The sequence below is a fragment of the Sturnus vulgaris genome, chromosome 19, assembly GCF_052056855.1.
Source record: "Sturnus vulgaris isolate bStuVul1 chromosome 19, bStuVul1.hap1, whole genome shotgun sequence".
NCBI classification, from domain to species: Eukaryota; Metazoa; Chordata; class Aves; order Passeriformes; family Sturnidae; genus Sturnus; species Sturnus vulgaris.
Genome location: NC_142261.1, coordinates 9,605,703 through 9,624,667, shown reverse-complemented (window position 1 = coordinate 9,624,667; position 18,965 = coordinate 9,605,703). Strand labels below are relative to the sequence as shown.

General features: G+C 48.1%; 1 protein-coding gene and 1 long non-coding RNA gene across 2 annotated transcripts in view; one reads left to right on the top strand and one right to left on the bottom strand.

Moving 5' to 3' along the window:
• RBM19 (RNA binding motif protein 19) overlaps positions 1–18,965 on the bottom strand; it is a 51,459-nt gene that overhangs the window by 31,841 nt on the left and 653 nt on the right. Inside the window, exons 2-21 of the mRNA XM_088176210.1 lie at positions 18,667–18,849; positions 18,099–18,230; positions 17,867–17,905; positions 17,171–17,378; positions 15,949–16,235; positions 15,426–15,500; positions 15,118–15,196; positions 14,371–14,442; positions 13,237–13,437; positions 12,547–12,677; positions 12,079–12,200; positions 11,282–11,378; positions 10,736–10,846; positions 10,089–10,289; positions 9,545–9,662; positions 9,183–9,325; positions 8,150–8,210; positions 6,806–6,885; positions 6,331–6,386; positions 4,882–4,998 (exon numbers count right to left, since the gene is read on the bottom strand). Coding sequence (XP_088032336.1) covers positions 4,882–4,998; positions 6,331–6,386; positions 6,806–6,885; positions 8,150–8,210; positions 9,183–9,325; positions 9,545–9,662; positions 10,089–10,289; positions 10,736–10,846; positions 11,282–11,378; positions 12,079–12,200; positions 12,547–12,677; positions 13,237–13,437; positions 14,371–14,442; positions 15,118–15,196; positions 15,426–15,500; positions 15,949–16,235; positions 17,171–17,378; positions 17,867–17,905; positions 18,099–18,230; positions 18,667–18,849 — 2,513 coding nt within the window. The remainder of the gene's footprint in view (positions 1–4,881; positions 4,999–6,330; positions 6,387–6,805; positions 6,886–8,149; positions 8,211–9,182; positions 9,326–9,544; positions 9,663–10,088; positions 10,290–10,735; positions 10,847–11,281; positions 11,379–12,078; positions 12,201–12,546; positions 12,678–13,236; positions 13,438–14,370; positions 14,443–15,117; positions 15,197–15,425; positions 15,501–15,948; positions 16,236–17,170; positions 17,379–17,866; positions 17,906–18,098; positions 18,231–18,666; positions 18,850–18,965) is intronic.
• Positions 1,001–2,569, top strand: LOC148221650 (uncharacterized). Its single transcript, XR_015807693.1, has 3 exons — positions 1,001–1,141; positions 1,771–1,839; positions 2,432–2,569. It is a non-coding gene; the product is annotated as an uncharacterized LOC148221650 (long non-coding RNA).

Below are 18,965 nucleotides of genomic sequence, written 5' to 3'. Positions count from 1 at the left end.
ATTCCAATGAGGAGCTGGAACCCAGAGTTAATGCAGGCTCCACATCCTCTGTGCCATCATCATCCTCTGTGCCATCACCACAGCCTCAGGAGCAGCCCTGACCCAGCTCCCTGGAGTTTTTGGCCCAGAACTCTCAGCACAAAAAGCAGCCTTAAAATGTTATCCCAATGGACAGGGCTTGGGAATCCAGCCCTAGGCTGGGAACACCAGAGACACCCACACACGTGCTGGGATGCCAACCCAGCATGGTAACCCCTGGAGCAGGGGCCTGGGGAGGGCTCTGGAGAGCTCATGGCCCCACCTGCTCCCTGCAGAAGGTGATGTGGTGATCCCACTCCCCACCACATCCAACTCAGAGGCACCTGCCAGCTGTCACTGCACAGCTGGGCACTGAAACACCTTCTGGTCCCTGCTCCCAGCACTGTGTGTGACAGGACTGCACCTGAGCTGTGCCTCCAGGCACATTCCAGAGTCCTTCCAGTTCTCAGGGGAGCCCAGGAAGGTGGGATCCAAGCCCTGATTCTGGCTGCAGGGTGCTCAGCTGCTTCCCCAGGGCCTTTCTGCTTCTCCAAGACTCATTTTTGGGTGCTCCCTTCTTGCAAGCACAGGTGTCAGCATTGCAGGGGAGTTCAGTGATTCCCCTGTTCCTTCTGCCACCCCAGCACATCAGCAGCTCTGTCCTGGCTCACATGGCTCCTCCCAAACTGCTACCCCCAGCAGTCCCTCACACCCCAGGGAGATGCTTGGGCCATCTGACTGCAGGGGGACAGCATGGAGACAAAATTCAAGCAGCTAAGAAGCAGCAGCAACTGGTTTTGAGCCATTTCTAGCACAACATCAAAGGTTTTAAAAGTGAAACCCAGCAATCCTGCCAGCACTGGACATTCTGTTTGCATGAAATGCTCTAATTAACTCTGCCCAGCACTTGCTTAACAAACTCACTTGTATTTCCTTAATTTTTTTCTCCTCCTGTGTCTTTCACCAGCACAGATTTTCCACATCTTCCACAGGGGAAGGAGAAATTGTCTCCAGTCATGTAGACGCCATTACTGGGAGAAAGGTGTGAACAGCAAGCATGTCTGGCAGACGGATTCATTATCCCACCGTGTCCTTTATAATGGGAAATGAAAAGCCCATTCTGGTAACTACACTTTATTATAATAGGTCAGAAGAAGTGAAAGGCATCATCTTATAAAATTAACTTCATAAAGACTGCCTTAAAAAAAAAAAAAAAAAAACCTTTGCCAGTTTATCCACTGCATCTCCCTGCAGAGATTTGTTTCTTCTCCCAGAAAGGGCTGATTCCCAAATCTTGTCCCACTTCACTTTTCCCCTCCATCAGAGGGAATAGTTCTTTTTCCTCCTAATCAGGCCCAGACACTTGCTTTGCCAGATGCAATAAATGCCATGTCTTTGTCAAGACAGAGAAAACAGTCAGCAAAGGAGTTAAAATGAAAAGAGACACCCACCCCCAAAGGTCTTTACAAAAAGCAGTGTTACTTTCTCTGTAGGAAAGTCAGACTATGGAGATAAATGCACCTGATAACCTGTTCTTTGCTCTGCAATACCTCCCAATTGCTTTTCTGCTCACTGCTTCTTTAGTCAAACTGAAGTCCAGTCTCCCAGCTGATAATAATTCTGTGATTTGGCAGCTCTGTGCAACGTGTTTGACTGCAGTTCCTACAGGTGCAAGGCAAGGGATGGCCAGAGGGACAATAAAACACCTTCCACACTGAATCCTGATCTCCCTCTCAACTTTGTCTCCCACAGCTAACTGCAGGGCAGAACTAACAATTGCTGCAAATTCCAGAGAAATCCAAGATAAAACCCAAATGGTAAGTTCTCAGATCTTTGCAGAATATGAGAAACAGATTCATTCCCCAAACACAGAACTCCAAGAATTGCATCCTTTGGTGGGACGAACAGCATGAGGTGCTTTTCTAAATTTCTAAAACTTAAGAAGTGTTTTTCTAAATGTTATCATTCCCTTTTTGAGGAAAATGAAACTTCCATCTCCTCAAAACCACTTGCAAAATCAGCCTGATTGGCAATCTTCACGGTGTTGGTGCAGCCAAGGGAAGGAGGATGGAACTCTGAAACAAAGAGTTAATTGGAACTCCCAATGAAGGCTGCATGGATCTCATTTGATAGATTCTTAAAGGAGCCCAATTTTCAGAAATTGCCAGGCCTCCAATCTGTGAAAATGTGGCCTTTCACAGATCTCCAATTCAGCTTGCCACGTCTAGAGTTCCTTTTAAAAAAAAAAAAAAAAAAAAAAAAAAAAAAAAAAGTCTTGCCATAAAAGCCCCACAATTTGGTAGCAAAAATTAGCAGCCTTCATGGGATAGCAATCCCTTTGTCTCTCCTCCCCTAACTGTGGCTCTTTGCAAAGAACTAAGCACCATTTACCTTTTGTTATTTTTCTAGATAGTAAAGAGAAGAGTAGGATCTAATCAAGAACAAAAATGGGTGAAAAAAACACACCCACAAAAGCTAAATCTTCACACCTCGCCCAAAAGCGGCCCCTATAATTGAACAGCATTTCTCCTTCTGAACAAGATAACACCTATCTTAAAAAAAAAAAAGATAAATAAATCTCTTGAGAGTGCAAGAGAGGCCAGAACCTCCAGGAGAACGTGGCAGGACATGCTCTGAACCAGTGTCACACTCCAGCAAAGCCACTGGGGCTGGGGTGGGAGGAAGGCAGCACCTGAGGCTTGTGGAACTGCTAAACCAGGATTATTTTGCAGGCAGAGGACCTGAGCTGTTGATCAGAGCATTCCTGACTCTTCTCAAACACTTTAATTAAGCACCACCTTCCTCCAATCCAATAACCAGAAACTGCTATCCCCAAATTCCAAAATTTGAAGCTCTTGCAGGCTGCTGTAGGAACACAGGGATGGTGCAGGGCAAGGCTGAGCATTCCAGTGATGGATCCATAAACAAGATCCAAAAGTGTAAAAGGAGCCAGGGCAGAGATCCCTGAACTGCCAGTGCTGAGCAGCTGCAGCAGCTTGAAAATTCCACCCTTCAGAGCACCCAGCTCGCTGGGTTTGCTGAGCCAGTGTCACCAACACCTTCTGTGGGGCCATTTGAGAAGGGGGACTGAGTTCCTTGACAAAGCTCCAAACATGGAGATATTTGTTTGGGAGGAAAAAATAAATGTATCTACACACATATAGTGTGTTACAGATATATTTTTTAACAATATTGGCATAATCTATGTATTTTTCTGGTGTATTACATAGGTTCTGTGTGGATGTATATAATATGTGTGTGTACATAAACACACACAAATCGATATTTATTTCTAAATTAATATGTATTAATATTCATATTTATTTTTAAAAATATTTTCTCCTGCCGCAGAGCTGGAAGGTGGCTGTGGAGCAGGTGAAACAATAGGGAAGATGTAAAACCTGGGGCTGTCACCCTGTGTGGTGCTGCCTGCCTGAGTGGCCTGGTGCTCCCCAGGCTGGCTGTCCCTTGCTGTCCCCAAGCTGGCTGTCCTGGGCAGGCTAAGAGTGCCCCCTGCAGCCCTGCCAGCCCTTCCACTGCCAAAGGATTGTTTGCCATTCCCAATCAATCCCTAACAAAAGGTAAACTAAGACAGGTTCCTAAATGCAGAGCAAGCCCAAAGCTCCAGGCAAAGGCAGCTGATTTAAAGGCACAAAGGAAGCAATCCAGGAGGGTGAGGTGCTGGGCAGTGCTCTGCTGTGCCTGGTTTTGGCTGCTCCAGAGGAAAGGAGGGGTGGCAGGAGTGAAAGCAATGTGTCCCCCCAAGCTGCTGGTTTGTGTTTCGAGGATAAACCCCCAGCTCTGAATATCCCAGGTAAATGAAAGGGATGCTCTGAGAGCTGTCACCAGCTGGAAGCTGCACGTTCCCTGCAACATTCATCAGATGTTCCCCTGCCCCTCCCCTCCACAGCTCTGAGGTGCTAGACAAGACAGGAGGGAAAAAACCCACACCAAAAACCCCCCACAGGCTCTGTGCTTGTGATGTACAAACCCTCCCAGCGCCTTGAACTTCACCTTAGTCCCGGCTTTGCTGGCTCCAGCTTTACGAGGGTCACACCTGCAGCTCAGAGTGTTGGGATTTAAATTAGCAGTGCTGAGGAAACTCAGCATGGGGACTGGCAGCCCAGGGGCTCTGCCTGGATCCCTCAGGGTAGAATTGAAGTAAAAGCATCCAAGCTGCACGGCACAAGAAAAACCTTCTGCTTTTCTAGAGGCATCTTCTTGTTGTGACCATCATCACACCCCTGTCCAAAAGCCAAGTCATGCTTTGCTTTCAGTGAAATCCCTGGAATTCATCCCAAATGAGTGCTGCAACACAGAGCTTTCCTCACAGCCTGCAAGGGAACAGCCTCCCAGGCACACAGGAACATCTTCACACAAATAAAGGAGCTGGAATTCCATGAACACAGGAAAACACAAAGAGATCACTGCCAGGGGCTTTGCACTGCATGGCCTGGGGAGGTTTTAAAGGGTTAAGCAATACCTCAGATTTCCTCTTTGGAAAGAAATGCCCCAGCTGTGACAAAAAAGCACCCAACTTCTGCTAGGACAGGCCCAGAGAGGCCACCTGCCAACACAGCACACTGAGGATGGGAACAGGAGAAAAATCCCTCCTGCAAACCAACAGCAGGGCAGGGCCTGGGGCAGTGAGCAAAACATTCCTGTCCTGGGAGCAGGAATACTTTTACAAAGTTTCACTTATTTTTCAGGACAGAACAAGGGTTAAATCACAGCACAAAAGAACACAGATCCCAAAATCCCTGTGTTCTTCCACAAAGACAAGAGAAAATTCACAATATTTACAATCTGAGAAAAATCCCGTATGAAAATCACAGCAGAGTAACCCACAAAGCACTTTCCTACCTGAAGAGCTCCCTGATTTCCCTGACAGTGGCCTGGAAGGGGATGTTTCTAACCAGGATCTTGGAAGTTTTCTGCTTCTTGGCAATCTGTTTCTTTCGGGCTGATTTCACAGCAGGCCTGGAAGGCAACAGGAAGGGCAGGTAAAGACCATGGAGCAGCAAAGTCCCTCTGAACTGTGACTCCCCCAGGATTTGCAATGTGGAAAATTGAGGCAGCAGCTCACACTGGCATCCTTGGTTGTGACACTGGCAGTGCCACACAGGACACCAAGAAGGATCAAATTCCAAACACCCTTAAATCCTACATCTGAAAATGAAATAGCCCATCTTGCTCCAACTGAGGTCCTCATTTCACATTTGCCACCAACTCGTGTTTTGTCAACAAATCTTGCCTTTTAATTGTCAGGAGAATGCATTAATAAATATATTTTTAAAAACTAGCTTAATGTAAGCTAGTTTTGATTCTTTTTCTTCCTGGCTTATAAAACAGTAAATGAAATTTTGTAACAGAGTATTAAATTTTTTTTTAACCTCTGGAATTGTCTTGCATTTTAAACAAGATCAGAATTTACCTAACACAAAAGACAGCAGCTTATTCCATAAAGCAAAGCACTTCCCATTGTGGCCTGGATACCTGCTGAAGGGATTTTCAAAATCAAACTGGATAAAAATGGTTCATGAAAGAACTGAAATACAAAGTGCAGACACAGGGAGCTGTCACGACTGCTTGTGGTCCCCAGGAACCAGATTTTCAAACAAATTTTGACATTTAACAGATATCACTTCCAGTAGGGTTTCCAGAGTGTCTGAGGGACAGTGTTTAGGTGCCAACATTCAAATATCTGGATTAATTTGCAACTTTGCAGTTAGAATATTCTGTGCTGAGTAAGAACTAGGAAGGAATCCCTAAAATCCAAGGCTAATTCCAGGTAAATTTACCCACAAGTAACCATCTCCTCTGTGCCTGATTGCTCAAATAAAAAGAGGTAAATCCAGATTTTTTTATCAAGCAAGAAACCTGATTTTGTCTTGATTTGATCAGAATATTAGTCTTAAGCTCCTGTTCTCTCAGATGAACAGGTAAAAGACTTCATTACCCAGAAAAGATTTCTCTCCAAGAACTTTTCAAACCCCTGGGAACTCACAGTGCTGCCTGAACTGCCACCAAAGCAGAGGATTTTTCCTTGAGCAGGAAAGAAAATTCTGCCTGGTTCTCACTTTGGGCTCATTTTTGGGGCCCCACTTCAGCTCATTGCTCATTTTATTTTCCTTTCAAGCAAAACTGAGTAAAGCAGAGCAAAGGCTGATGTGTTCAACAGCTGGAGCACTCCTGGTCACATCCCTCAGGATGCAGCTGCTGGGGAAGAAGGGAAGGAGCTCCCAAGGAAGGGAAGGAGCTCCCAAGGATCACTGCAGCTGAAATGTTAATGAGGTGAGAGGTGAGCCTTACCTAATAGCTCTCTCTGAGAGCTTCACTTCCAGCTTATGGTCATCCACAATGCAGCCCTGGGAGTTCAAACAAAGAAAAAGCAGGAAAAAAGCATACAATTAATAGAAAGAAATATATAAAAGCATTAAAAATCAAAGCAGCACTAAATTAACATTAATCAGTATTTGTTCTGTGAGGGGATATTTGGGTCTCTGCCCCCTGCAAGGGGCACCTGACAGGAAAACTCATGAAAATTCAACCCTTGTACATTTTCCAGGATTTCCATGTTGGATCAGCACTAAGAAACAAACTTCTCCACAGTTCTGTCTCTTTATTAAATCTCTCCTCTTCCCTCAAGTTCCTGGCCCATTTTAGAGGCTTCTCCACCTGTCCAGTGCAGCTCACACACACAGTACTGACATCCCCAGCTGCACTGTGAGCTGCCAGGCTCAGCCCAGGCTCTGGGAAGAGTCCCAGCCTGGCAGCTCAGGCTCACCTGGAGCTGGCGCAGAGCTTTCTGGGCACTCTCTGGCTTCTTGTACTCCACAAATCCAAAGCCCATGGAAAGCAAAGTGCCTGTCAGGACACAAAGGGGACTTGCTAAGAAAGCAGTGCCAACATAAGATATAAAAACAAACCAGGAGCAAGCACTGATTGTCAAAACTGAGGGGACAAAAGCCTAATATCCCATGAAAAGGACCAGCCTGTCCATGGCTGGACTTGGATGCTCCTCATCAGCACCCTGGCTGAGATTTTTGAGCCAGGCACTGCTCTGGATCAGCTGTTTTTGGTGCTGATGTGAAGAGGGGATAACAGATGTTGCACACAAAACTGATGTTTTCAGTGCAACTTCTTTAAACAAAACACTACAAAGCAGCTGCTGGTCACAATCAGGGGAAGTGATCCCTTGTGGAGACAGACATCCCATAAGCTGGAGTGAGCAGCTGCCACTTCCACAACAAAAACATCTCTTCTCCTCCTGCACAGCAAAGGTTTGCAGCACCTGAAGTCACACCACATCCTTGAGGAACTCGCTGCCTAATACAGGAGCCATAATTAAGGGACAGTTGATAATGAGGGGAGAAAACAGCACCCCGTTTTCAACTTCAGAACCTCAGCAGGGGCAGAGTGTAGAGGTGACCCCAGTGCCAGAAGGGATCAGGTGCTTCATGACCAGCCCACACTTGGTGCTGCCTGCTCAGACCTCCAGCAGAACTGAAGAATTCACTTTATTTCTTAATCTCCCAGGGGATCTGAGTTTCCAAATATCCCATGACAGGGAAGCTCTGTCAAGGGGAAAGGCCACAAAGCTATGAACTCCCAGAGAGAAGCCACAGCCCCTCCAGCCTTCATCCAACTCCTTGGGAAGCAAGAGCAGCCAATAACAGGCACAGGCACTCATCCCTGCAGCCTGGGGGGCTCAGGGCTGGCAGGGAGAAGGCAAACCAAGCCCACTCAGCACAGCTCTCAGCCAGGCATCCTCGAGGATCTGGCATTTCCAGGATAATGCAGGGTTTAATCATCACGGGGCACCGGCCCCTGTCAGCCTGCATCCCACTCTCTTCTGTCATCCTGAAGGAGTTTGGCTTCTCCCATCTCAAGATCTCAAGAGAAGGTCACATCTCCACAAACCCCACAATGGAGTTAAAGCTTCTAGACTGAACCCTGGGGGAAGGTTTGGGTGCTGCTTGCAGCCATTTCGACAGGAACACTTCTGGAAGCACTGAGGATTTTGCCAGCAGGAACACAAATGCTCAGCCAGATGAATGCTGAAGCAATGCCACACCTGAGCCCTAAGCAACCAGCTGAGGAAGGAATTGAACAGCAACATCTAGAGTACCTGCTTTGTCTTTCTTCTTGGATATTGTGCAGCTCTTCAGGGCTCCCACTTTGGAAAACGTCTGCAAGGAATTTGGACACGTGATTCAGTTCCCTTTGTCACAGGCTTGCAACTCAACTGCCAGCATGGCCTTTTTCCACACAGACCCACCTCCCCCAGCACACACCTGCCAGGCACTGCAGCTGAGCCTTTCCTCATCCAATTATTTCTGTGCAAATACACACACACATGGAGTTTTAAAGAGATCAAGACATGCATTCCCAGAAATCCTCCCCCACCCCTCAGAAATAGTGCAGAGATCTGAAATGGCCCTGGAGGAACACTCTGGATTACAAGATGCCCTCAGCCAGGTAGAGGCCTTAAGGGTGGGTGGTGCCTGTGATGTTTCTAGAACATAGCTCTTCCCAAGAATGGGAGGCTAGAGGGTAGCAAACCATTTGACTCCCTTGTAAAGCCAGAAAAACAAGAGGGGACAAGTGCCAGCCCTCCTCTGGACATTTATTTGTCCAAAGCTGGACCAGAATCTCTCCACAGGTCCAGGATTCTTGGGCCATGGAATGTGGCATTTTACACAGCTACAAGAATTGCCAGAGATGGGAAATTCCAGCTGCCTTTCCTTATTTTGGTATGAACACCCCACAGAACTTCAGGAATGCCAGGCTCTCTCCCAAGTGATTTGTTGAGGTGAAGCAGCACAATGTCAGCAGAAGCTGAGAGGAAAAGCACATTCAGAAATCATCATTTATTTATTCACTGCCTCTCACACACGAAGCAGTGGCAGAGCTGCAGCACTGCCTGTCCCAAGGAGGAGCATTACAGAAAACATGGGAAATCAGGAATGTTAGATTTTCTGCTGCCTCCACCTGTCTCTAGGTGGAATTAAACCCCATCAAAACAGTTTCAGATGCATTTATCTTAACTGACACCTGGAGTGATGTTCCCATTCCCAGTAGAACCCAGTGCTCTCTCATCTCCCACTAGATCACACTGGCTGCAGCTGAAATCCTTTAAACACTGTGTCCTTGTGGCTCACCTCCTTCAGTGTGTCTTCTGTGGTGGCAAAGTTCAGGTTTTTGATGAACAAAGTACACCCAGGAATGTTTTCTTCTTCCTCCTCTTCTTCCTCTTCTTCTTCTTCCTGTGCTGCTGCTTCCTCTGAGTCTTTTACAGCTTCACCTGAAACAAAAAAAATAAACACAACTTTGTAAGATGCAACAAAGCCAAATTTTGGGGGAGTTGTCCACTCAAATAGTGGGGATGGGGAGAAAGGTGGTGTATTTAGAGAGGGAAGATCAGCCCTCATAGTGGGAAGTCACCCAGACCAAAAATATCCTGAAGCTTGACACAACAGCAGAGAAACACAGAGACCCCCAGCAAGTCAGCCAAAGCTCTTACCTGGCACCAGCCCTGCTTCATCCTCCTTTCCTGGAGCCCCAGCTTTTCTTTTCTGAGGGGCTGGGCTGAGGAAAACCCCCATTGGAGCCCACTCCAGATACAAAGGCACAGAATGAAACTGTGAAGAGAATTCAGGAGAGAAATGAGAAGTGAAGGGCAAGGCCTGAAAGAAAAACTCTGCTCTCAGCTTCATTTTCACCTTGCTCTGTAATGGCAAACAGCAGTGGAAAAGCTGAGTAACCTTTTCAAGTGGCTAAACTGTGTCACTAAAGGATCCAGCCTTACAGGACCATGGCCTGCCATGGGTCACTCCTGGATTGTTAAAGGGGAAATAAACCCTCCAGCTGTGTCCCAGCCCCCTTCTCCAGCATCCTCTGCAGGCTGAGCCCTGCTCTGCTGTACCAGACACCTCCCTAAATCCCAAAGGCACAGGCTGGAAGATCAGTGGCTCTGGGATAACACCCTTCCCACACTCCCTGTGCCCCCTCACCCTTCTGCAGTTTCCCAACTCACCAAGATCCCACTCCCCAGGCAGTGCCCCCACCTTGGAGTAGGCCAGCCTGGTGAAGGCTTGCTTGGCCTCTGTGGGCTCCAGGAACTCCACGATGGCAGTGATGCCTCCGTGTGGCAGCAGCACCCTGCCCAGGCTGCCGTGTTTGCCAAAGAGCTCCTCCAGCTCGGCGGCGCTCGTGCTGGCCGGCAGGTTCTTCACCAGGATCACCGTCTTGCTCCTCTCACCAGCAGCCTGACACAGCCAGCAGGGACAGAAAGAATATGGGATGTAAGAGAGAGAATCCAGCATTTTTCTAAATGGACACTCCAGATCCAACGGGCTGTGCTCTCCCTCTCTCTGTATCACTTCCCTCCCAGACTCAAAAGGATCAACAGTGGTGTTGAAAACACTCCCTGGAAAACCCACATCCCACTACAACCACATCTCATGGATGGAGGATTCGGCTGCAGATCTTTCCCTGCCTACAGCAAACTGCCCACCATCCTAAAGCCATCACAGTGTGGATTTCACCCATCCCAAGGGCAGCTGCGCTTTCAAATGGATACATTTCCTAACTTATCAGGGAGGGTTCAACCCTGCAAGATGCCATGGATTTAATTACCAATTTCTAAGAGAGCTGAGAACACCAGGACTAGAAGAAGTGGATCCCTATGGGTGCCTCCAGCTGAGCCTCTCACCTGGCTGAAAGAATCCAGGCTGACTCCATTTTCCACGAGGAACTGGCGGATTTCCTGGACCAGCTCTGTTTCTCCCAGGGCCACTCTCACTGCCACGCTGTCTTTGCTCTCCTGCAGACAAGAATTCAGTCACCTGCTGCTCTCAGAAGCACATGCAAAGGGAATGTGGTAGGCAGCTTGAGGGTAAAATGCTCTAGCTCCTCTGGAGCTGCTGGAAATTGTACTGTTGGAATTCCAACGCATCCTAAAGTAAAATGAAATTTCCAGGAAGGGTCTGAGCTTTAGGGTGTAAATTCCCATCAACTTCTAGTTATGTAGAAATGCAAAATTCAGCCACAGTAAAGCAGAGTGGGAAGGAAGGCTGGGGACCAAGGGATCAACAGGCTCAGACCCCACAGAGGTGCTACAGTACCACAGGCCTCAGCTCTGTGATGCCCATGGATGCACTCAAGCTTTTCCTGTACAAGACCAGGAAGGCCCTGACCACAAAGAAACAGGCAGGAAAGTGATGTCCCAGCCCAGCTGATCCATCCCAACCCAACTCACAGCATCCAGCACTTGGCTTTTGGAAGCATTGTACTTCTGGGCCATGGCATCAGCCACAGCGTTTGTCCCCACAAACAGCGCATTCCAGTTGTGGGAGCTGGCAAGAGAAAACACAGCCAGGGTCAGTCATGGGGCTCCTCTAGGCAATAATCCTGGGAAAAAGCAGCTCTGAGCACCACCACGAGCAGGCAGGGAGAAGAGAGAGGGAAAGAAGGGTGGAAAATCTCTAGAGAAGGGACAGCATGAGGGAGACGTGACTGGAGAGCAAACAGAAAACAGTGCATACAGCAGAGCTCTGATTCCCCAGACCTGACTGGTCACAGCTCTGCAGCTGAAGTACCTGAAGTTCAGGTACTGGCTCAGAGGAACACACCTTTACAACTGGTTTCCTAAACCCACAAACCCCATGCAAGTAAGGTTGCACCTTTTTCCCTTCAAGACAGAAAGTATCAGCCACTTCTTGCCAACTGATTTGTCACCCAGCAAGAAAAACTGCTACAAGCGTTAGAATTACAGGTGGACGAGCAGAGCAGAAAGGCCCAACTGATCTGAAACCACACCCCAGAAGAATGACAGACTTTTTAGAGAAGTAACTCATAGCAAAACCCTGCTGCTCTCAATTTCTGCTGCTCATTGAGCTACTGCAGCGACTTGGGCAGAGGAGTCAGGTAGGTAAGAGAGAAAGGAAACAGAACTGCACAGCAAATGCTTCATCAACTTTGGGAATGTCTACAGCCCCTGTGAAGATCCCACATGCATTCCTGCCACTTCTGGGAATCTGGCAGCTTGTGCTGTACCTGGCACTGTTGGCTTTGTCCTTGGCCTCTTTGCGCTTTTTGTAGGATGAAGACTCCTCTGCATCTCCATCTTCCATTTTGTCCTTTCTGATTGTGGAGGGTAAAAGATGCATCATTCTGCCCTGCAAGACAGGAAGAAGAGGACTAGCAGCTCTGGAATAACCCACAGATGTCCATTTCCTGGCATCTTTCCTAGTCAGACAGCCTCGGTTGAAAGAGGGAATTTTCCTTCCCAAAGGAGCCACAACTGCAAATCAAAGTGGCCACACAGCATGAGATACACTCAGAGCTCCTTCCCCACCTCTACTAGGATTGACACAGCTCTTCAAACCAAGCTACTCTACCAAAAAACCTGCAGGAGAGCCTCAACCTTTTCAACAAAGCCCAGAACAAACTGCCAGTCACATTCCCAACAAGCATTCCCACCAGCTGCAGCCCAGAGCACAGGAAAAGCATCAGCTGCTGTACCTGGAACACCTGCCCATCCAGCTCTGCCAGGGCCTTCACAGCATGCTCAGGGATCATGTAGGTGATGAAAGCAAATCCTTTGGGTTTCTTGGTGAGTTTCTCTATGGGGAAGTGGATCTCTGAGAGGGGTCCTGCAGGAGGCAAGGCTTGGTGGTCACACGTGTCCCTGCACAGCTCTGAACTGGCACCTCCCACACAGAGTCAGGGATGAGGGGAGCAGCTCTGGATGCGTGGTGAGCCACCAGCCAAAAGCTGCAGAGGGACAAGGCACAAACAGCACAAGTCCAGGTGTGGCAGCTCATGGGCTCTGACAGGTGACACAAACCAGGCAAGCTTTGAGCAGCTGCCTTCACCTCCAGTCAGGGATAAAGACTTCTACAACCTCACCCTCTCTGCCCCAAGATGCCAAGATAACCTTAAATGTGTTGAATTTGGAGGTAGAAGAGGGAAACTTCAAAGTTACACCCCAAGTTTGGAATGTCAAGTGGATCTCAAGGATTCACTTCTCAGCTGCAGGAGGCTTCCTGCCAAGCAGGCTCACATTATCACACGAGAAAATGAAGATGATGGCAGCTGGGCCATGTCCAGGAAATGTAGGACACAGCTTTGTCCATTCCCACCCAACAGGAAAACCTCTGGACAAAGGAAAGACATTGCCCTGCAAGTTCCAGCCCCGTGGCAAACACTCACCATACTTGGAAAATAACTTCTCCAAGTCCTCCTCAGTGCTGGTGAAAGGCAGATTCCTGACAAAGAGTCTCCCTGACTCAGACAAGTCCTCTTCCTCCTCATCATCCCTCAGGCTCCTTTGCCAGGGCTGGTGCTCAGGTTTTGCTGGCACAGTTTCTTTTGCAGTGTTCCTGCACCTGGACACCTCCACACAGCATCCACCTGGTCCCCAAACAACACAGAGGGACCTTGGACACCTCCCAAGGCCACGAGCAAACAACACCCATGTGCTAATGCTGCCCAGAGAAGCTGCCTAGGACACAGGCTAGACAGAGTTAAAGGAATAAAGGAGGAATTTATTAAAAGGCCTTCAAAGGAGACACCTTGGGCTGGACAAGAGCCTGGCTGAGGCTACAGCCAAGATGGACAATGGGTCACAACTTTTCACACTTTTATAAGTTTTGGTCCATTTATATATTTGGATTAATTGTCCAATTACAGTTTCATGTTATGAAGTCCCACCTCCCAGATTGCTCTCTTCAACTTGCTGCTGTTTATGCTTTTTGGGCCTGAGCTGGAACAGGATTTTGTTTAACTAAGCTGTGAGGAGAACTTGCTAACACTTTATATGAAGTTCAGAGTTATATACTAATAATCTGGATAATATGAAACCTAAAACTGAAGGCATCACAAAGAGCCCAGGGTTAGACACAACTACAGCCCCACAAGCTCTGAGCAGGACTCAAAAATAAGGGGGAGGTGGGGGCTGTAAGAGTCAGTCTCCACAAAAATCTTTGCTTTCAGAGAGCCCCAGCCTGTCTGTGCCAGCCTACACAGTATCTGCAAACAGAATTTCAGAAGTTATTCCAAGGGTTAGGCCAAGCCCAGGGCTCCAAGCCAGCCTTGCAGCACTGTCTGTACAAAGCTGGACTCGAGCAGGGTTATTTTTATCCCAACAAGAACCACCTCCAGCACACAGCAAAACACGAGGGCCCCAAAACCCCACTCCTGCCACAGCACCTGGTTCATCCCAAGGAGCAAGCCCCCCCCCCCATCTGCCAGGGAAAAACTCCAATCACAGGAGCTACTTGTGCAGGGAACACTCGAGCAGCTGAGCTCCCATGGCTGGAACGAGGAGGAACAAACAGCCCTTACCCAGGAATTCTTTTTTCCGCTTCAAGGCCCTTTGCATTTCTGCTTCACTCTTCAAGTCAACAAAGATGTAACCTTGGAGGAAGGGAAGATTCAACTGAGCATCATGTGGGGAACACACACAGCCACTAATTGGGTAATTAAGGGTGAATTGGGCTTGCTTTAATATAGATTCCTATAGATAGAGCATTCAGCTCCCATGAAAAGTTTCAATCCAGCCTGGAAATGGCCATGTCAGACTGGAAGGCTGCCTTTTCAATGCTTATTCTCTATATACAAATAAAAAAACTTGACTTAGCAGCTGGAGTAGGCTTTCACAGGTGCCTCTGAGAGCAAATAAAAGGTGCATCCTTGTTGGACTATTAAAGTAAAGAGTACACAGCAAAGCTCCAAGGACCTGCTCCCACAAATCAGCACAGTGCCCTGTGCTGCTGCAGCTATCCCAGAGGAACAGGCTTTTCCTTGGCAGGGTTTGGGGTGTTTAGAAAAGTTCTGGATGCAGCTCAATTAAGAAAAAAAAAAAAAAAAGAAGGCTCCTGCTGCTACTCCTAAGGGAGCACAGCCAACATTACTCTGCCCACAGCATCCTGTGGACAGCAAGTAGGGCAGGAGAGCTGCAAAGTCACAGAAAGGTCTGGAAGAATCAGGCCACGAGCCAGGGATTTGGAACTGCAGACTGAAAAAGCAGAGGGGTGATCAAAAGGTCCCCTGACTCACAGAGCCCACCCCCCTTCCACACACAGCTCTTACCTGAATTCTTCCCCTGGGCCTTTTTGCCCATCCGGATTGCCACTGGCTTCAGAGGGAAGAAAAAATCCCGAATTTTTTGCTGCAGGAAGAATTAGAATTGTTTGAATAAGTTCTCAGATACAGGAAGCAGGAAGTTGCAAGCTTAGGTTTTTATATATAAAATACTCTGCTCAATAAACAGACCTCTTCCCCTGATCACTCACACAACCCCCAAAAGAATGAAAAGTGAAAATTTCTGCAAACACCTTGCAGAGCTACACTGGGAGATGCCCCTGAGCCTCCCTCCCCAGCTGGGAAACCAAACTTGCCTCGGTGATGTTCGAGGGGGCCCCACGGAGTTTCACTGTGAATGGAGTGCTGGCTTCCCCTGAGCTGCCCTGGCTCTGCACACAGGAGGGGGAAGAAAATGAAGAAAAAGCTGAATGAAAGAACAAAAATCACAGCGCAACCAGCTGGGCTTGGCCAACAAACAGGAGGCTGAAGAGTGGGAGGGAATATCAGGAGATTCCCACAGCTGCAGCAGCCTGGGGCAGGAGGTGCCAGCTGAAGCTGCAGTGCCATGAAAAACTGAGTTCTGCTCTTGCCAGGACAGCATTTCCTGGAAAAAAGCCTCTGACAAGGGCACTAGCAGCACTTACCTGCAAGCCCCATCTTTGGGAATTTAGCCCTGAGGACATTCAACAGCATTTGTAAATGGGTCACACCAAGAATGCCAAGAAAGCTCAGTGGGGCCTGCAGCCTTCCCAGGCTGTCAGCTCATCCCTGCAGGGACTGACAGACACCTGCTATCCATGAAGCTGCTGCAAACACAGAAATCTAATTCAGCTGTACCTCTAGCATGGATCCTTTTTTCTTCTTCCCCACTTGTGTTTTTTGTTCTGTTTGTTGGGCTTTTGGCTTCCCCCTTTTCTCTGAGTGGGCTTCTGCAATGCCTGAATCCTCCTCAGTCTCACTTTCCTCTTCTTCCTCCTCAGTCTCACTTTCCTCTTCCTCCTCCTCAGTCTCTGTTTCTTCCTCTGTACTGGATGAGGAGGAAGAATCCTTCACCACTTTAGATTTCAGGTAATCCATATCTGAGAGGTCTTTGCTGGTAGCTGCCTTCTTCCCTTCTTTCTTTCCTGGCAGAGAGGAGAGAGCAGAGAAGTTTTTTCACACAGATGATGCTGCTGCTCTCCCTCCAGGCCAGGAAAAAGCACAGAACTGACACAATCATGGCCATCACCTCCTTGTCCTCCACTTTTTCCATGGGAAAGGCTTGGGAACAGCAGAGAAATTTCATCTCAGCGTTTCCAGACTGACAGCTTGGATCTCAAAGCAACAATTCACATATAAAACACTTTAGAAAGGGGTTTGAGGTACTCCAGGATGAAGTATTTTGCCACAATTTTAACTAAATACCCCAAGCAGGCCTCAGAGAAGCGTTTCAAGTGTTTAGTTTCACAGGGGAAAGGACACAACCACACCTGCATTTGAGTTACCCAAGGAGAGATGAGGAGCAGCAGGGAAAACACCACTCACTCCACCAGAGAAGCTGAGGAAATCCCATGGAGGGAGGGAGAAAAGCTCCAAACCCACACCCACCCCTGCTGCAGGGACACTGGATCCTAAAATACACACAGCAGAGTGCAGCCCAGACTGCTGAGTCTTCAGCATGAACCCATGACTCCAGATTTCCTTTCAGGAGCCAAGACACTGAACCCTGTCCCTTCTTAGCAACTCTGGCAGGCCCAATGTCCAGAAATGTGCAAAGACAGAGCAAACAAGTTCACAGAGGTTCCTAAACCAACAGTAACCACATCCAGCCCTGCAAATCCTGCAGATGAAAGGGGCTGCAAGTAGGAAAGCTGCAGATGTTTGCCCAGTTACTCCTCCCTAATGATACAGGGAAAGCACAAATGGCACCCCTCAATATAATTTGCCCCATTTCCCCAAATGTGGGGAAACTAGCAGACATTCCCAGCACACAGAAGGGTGACACTGAGTCCAATCCTGTCACTCCCTCTCACAGTCACTGTGACTGAGATAAGCAAAGGGTGACAGCTCCCTCAGGTACCTTTAATCTCCTCCTCATCTTCAGAGGCTTCACCCCCAGCCTCACTGAGCTCCTCAGACTCATCTGAATCAAAGTTGAGGTAATCAGCTGCTGATGCTGCTTTTCCCTTCTTAGGCTCCTCTGCCAAAGTGTCATTAGCCCAAGTGGCCACCTGGGACCGTTTCTGGTGAACCACCAAGAACTCCTGGAATGTTTTATCTTCCTCCAGCTGTGGGGAAAAAAAAAAAAAAAAAAAAAAAAAGTTGTGAAGAGAGACTCAATGAATCTGAAATCCAAGATGTCACCTCATTTCCAGCAGTGTTAAACCAAAACTCCCTTAAAGGGAGCTCAATTTACAGTGACAAGGTGATTGAAGTCTTAAGGTGTCTCATTCCTACTCTTTTTTTATAACTGGTGTTTAGAAAGAACTTTAAAGAGGAAAACAAAATAAAAAGAGAAAAAACCAGACAAGTTAAATGTGACAAAACTCACATATGGATAAACCCCAGAACTACTGAAACAGAAGTGACCTGGGCACAATGTGTGCTCACAGGGGTAGCTGACAATTAAAAGCTTGGTGGCCCACGGTGGGATTGTGAAAATGATTTTTACAATAGAACTGGGTTGTCCCAGCCTGAATTAACAGCATGGGAAATGGGACAAAAAGGAACTACTGAGCAGCAAGAATGCAGGGACAACAGTCCAATCTCAACTCACCTTCTTTAAGTTATCCACTGGATCTTTCTTCTTTTTATCCTTGGGAAAAATAAAAAACCAGAAAGGTTTATGAGAAGCACAGGCAATTTCAAGGAACAGAGATCCTGAGGCAGAAAACACCAGGACTCCAAGATCTGGCATCCCAGCTGCTCTGTCCCCTTCCCCACAGCCCAGGCCACCCTTCTCTGGCACTGACACACATCAGAGCCTCCAGCACTCAGGCAAGACTCACTTTCTTTGTGCCTGCAGGAGCTGCACTTGCCAAGGGCTCCTTGGTCTGCTTTTCTGAGGCAGGGGCCTTCTGAGAGTGTTTGCTCCAGGCTTTGGGTTTTGTAGGGTCACCAAAAGACCTGCACAGCTCCACCTGGAATGAGTCAGGTCTTTTATTAAACATGTGCTCAACAGCCTGGGCTGTAACTGCTGGGTAACTTCACTCAGGAATTATTGTAACCATGATGGGATGCAGGGTGTGTGCAGGAACAACTTTTTACAGATTATTTTAAAAGCACAGAGCTACACATTCAATCACCATGGGAAAGTCAGGAGTGGACAGGCACAGAACCCCAGGACGGCTTGGATTGCAAGGGGCCTTAAAGTGCCACCCCTGCCATGGGCACGGACACCTTCCACTGTCCCAGGGCACTCCCAGCCCCATCCAACCTGGCCCTGGACACTGCCAGGGATCCAGGGGAGCCACAGCTGCTTTGTGCCAGAGCATCCCCACCCTCCCAGGGCAGAATCCCTTCCTAAGATCCCATTCCTTAAGAACCTCAGGGAGATATTTTTGGAGACCAGCTCACCGTGACTCTGGAAGTGTCTATGAAGCTTTTGTTGAAGTGGTTCAGGGCTGTTTGAGCTTCTTCCTCAGATTTGTAGCCAATGAAGCCAAATTTCCGGAACCTTCCATCCTTGGTGTACTTCAGGCAGCAATCAGTGAGCGTGCCAAAGGCACCAAAGAGCTTCCTGAAGCGCTCCTCCTTCATCTGGGAAAGGAGAGAGGGCAGCAGGAAGGGAAATCAGCCACAGGGAGGCTCTGAGGACAAGTCCAACCCAAACTATTCTGTCTCAAAGGGCTTCTGGAAAGCTGCAGGAACCACGT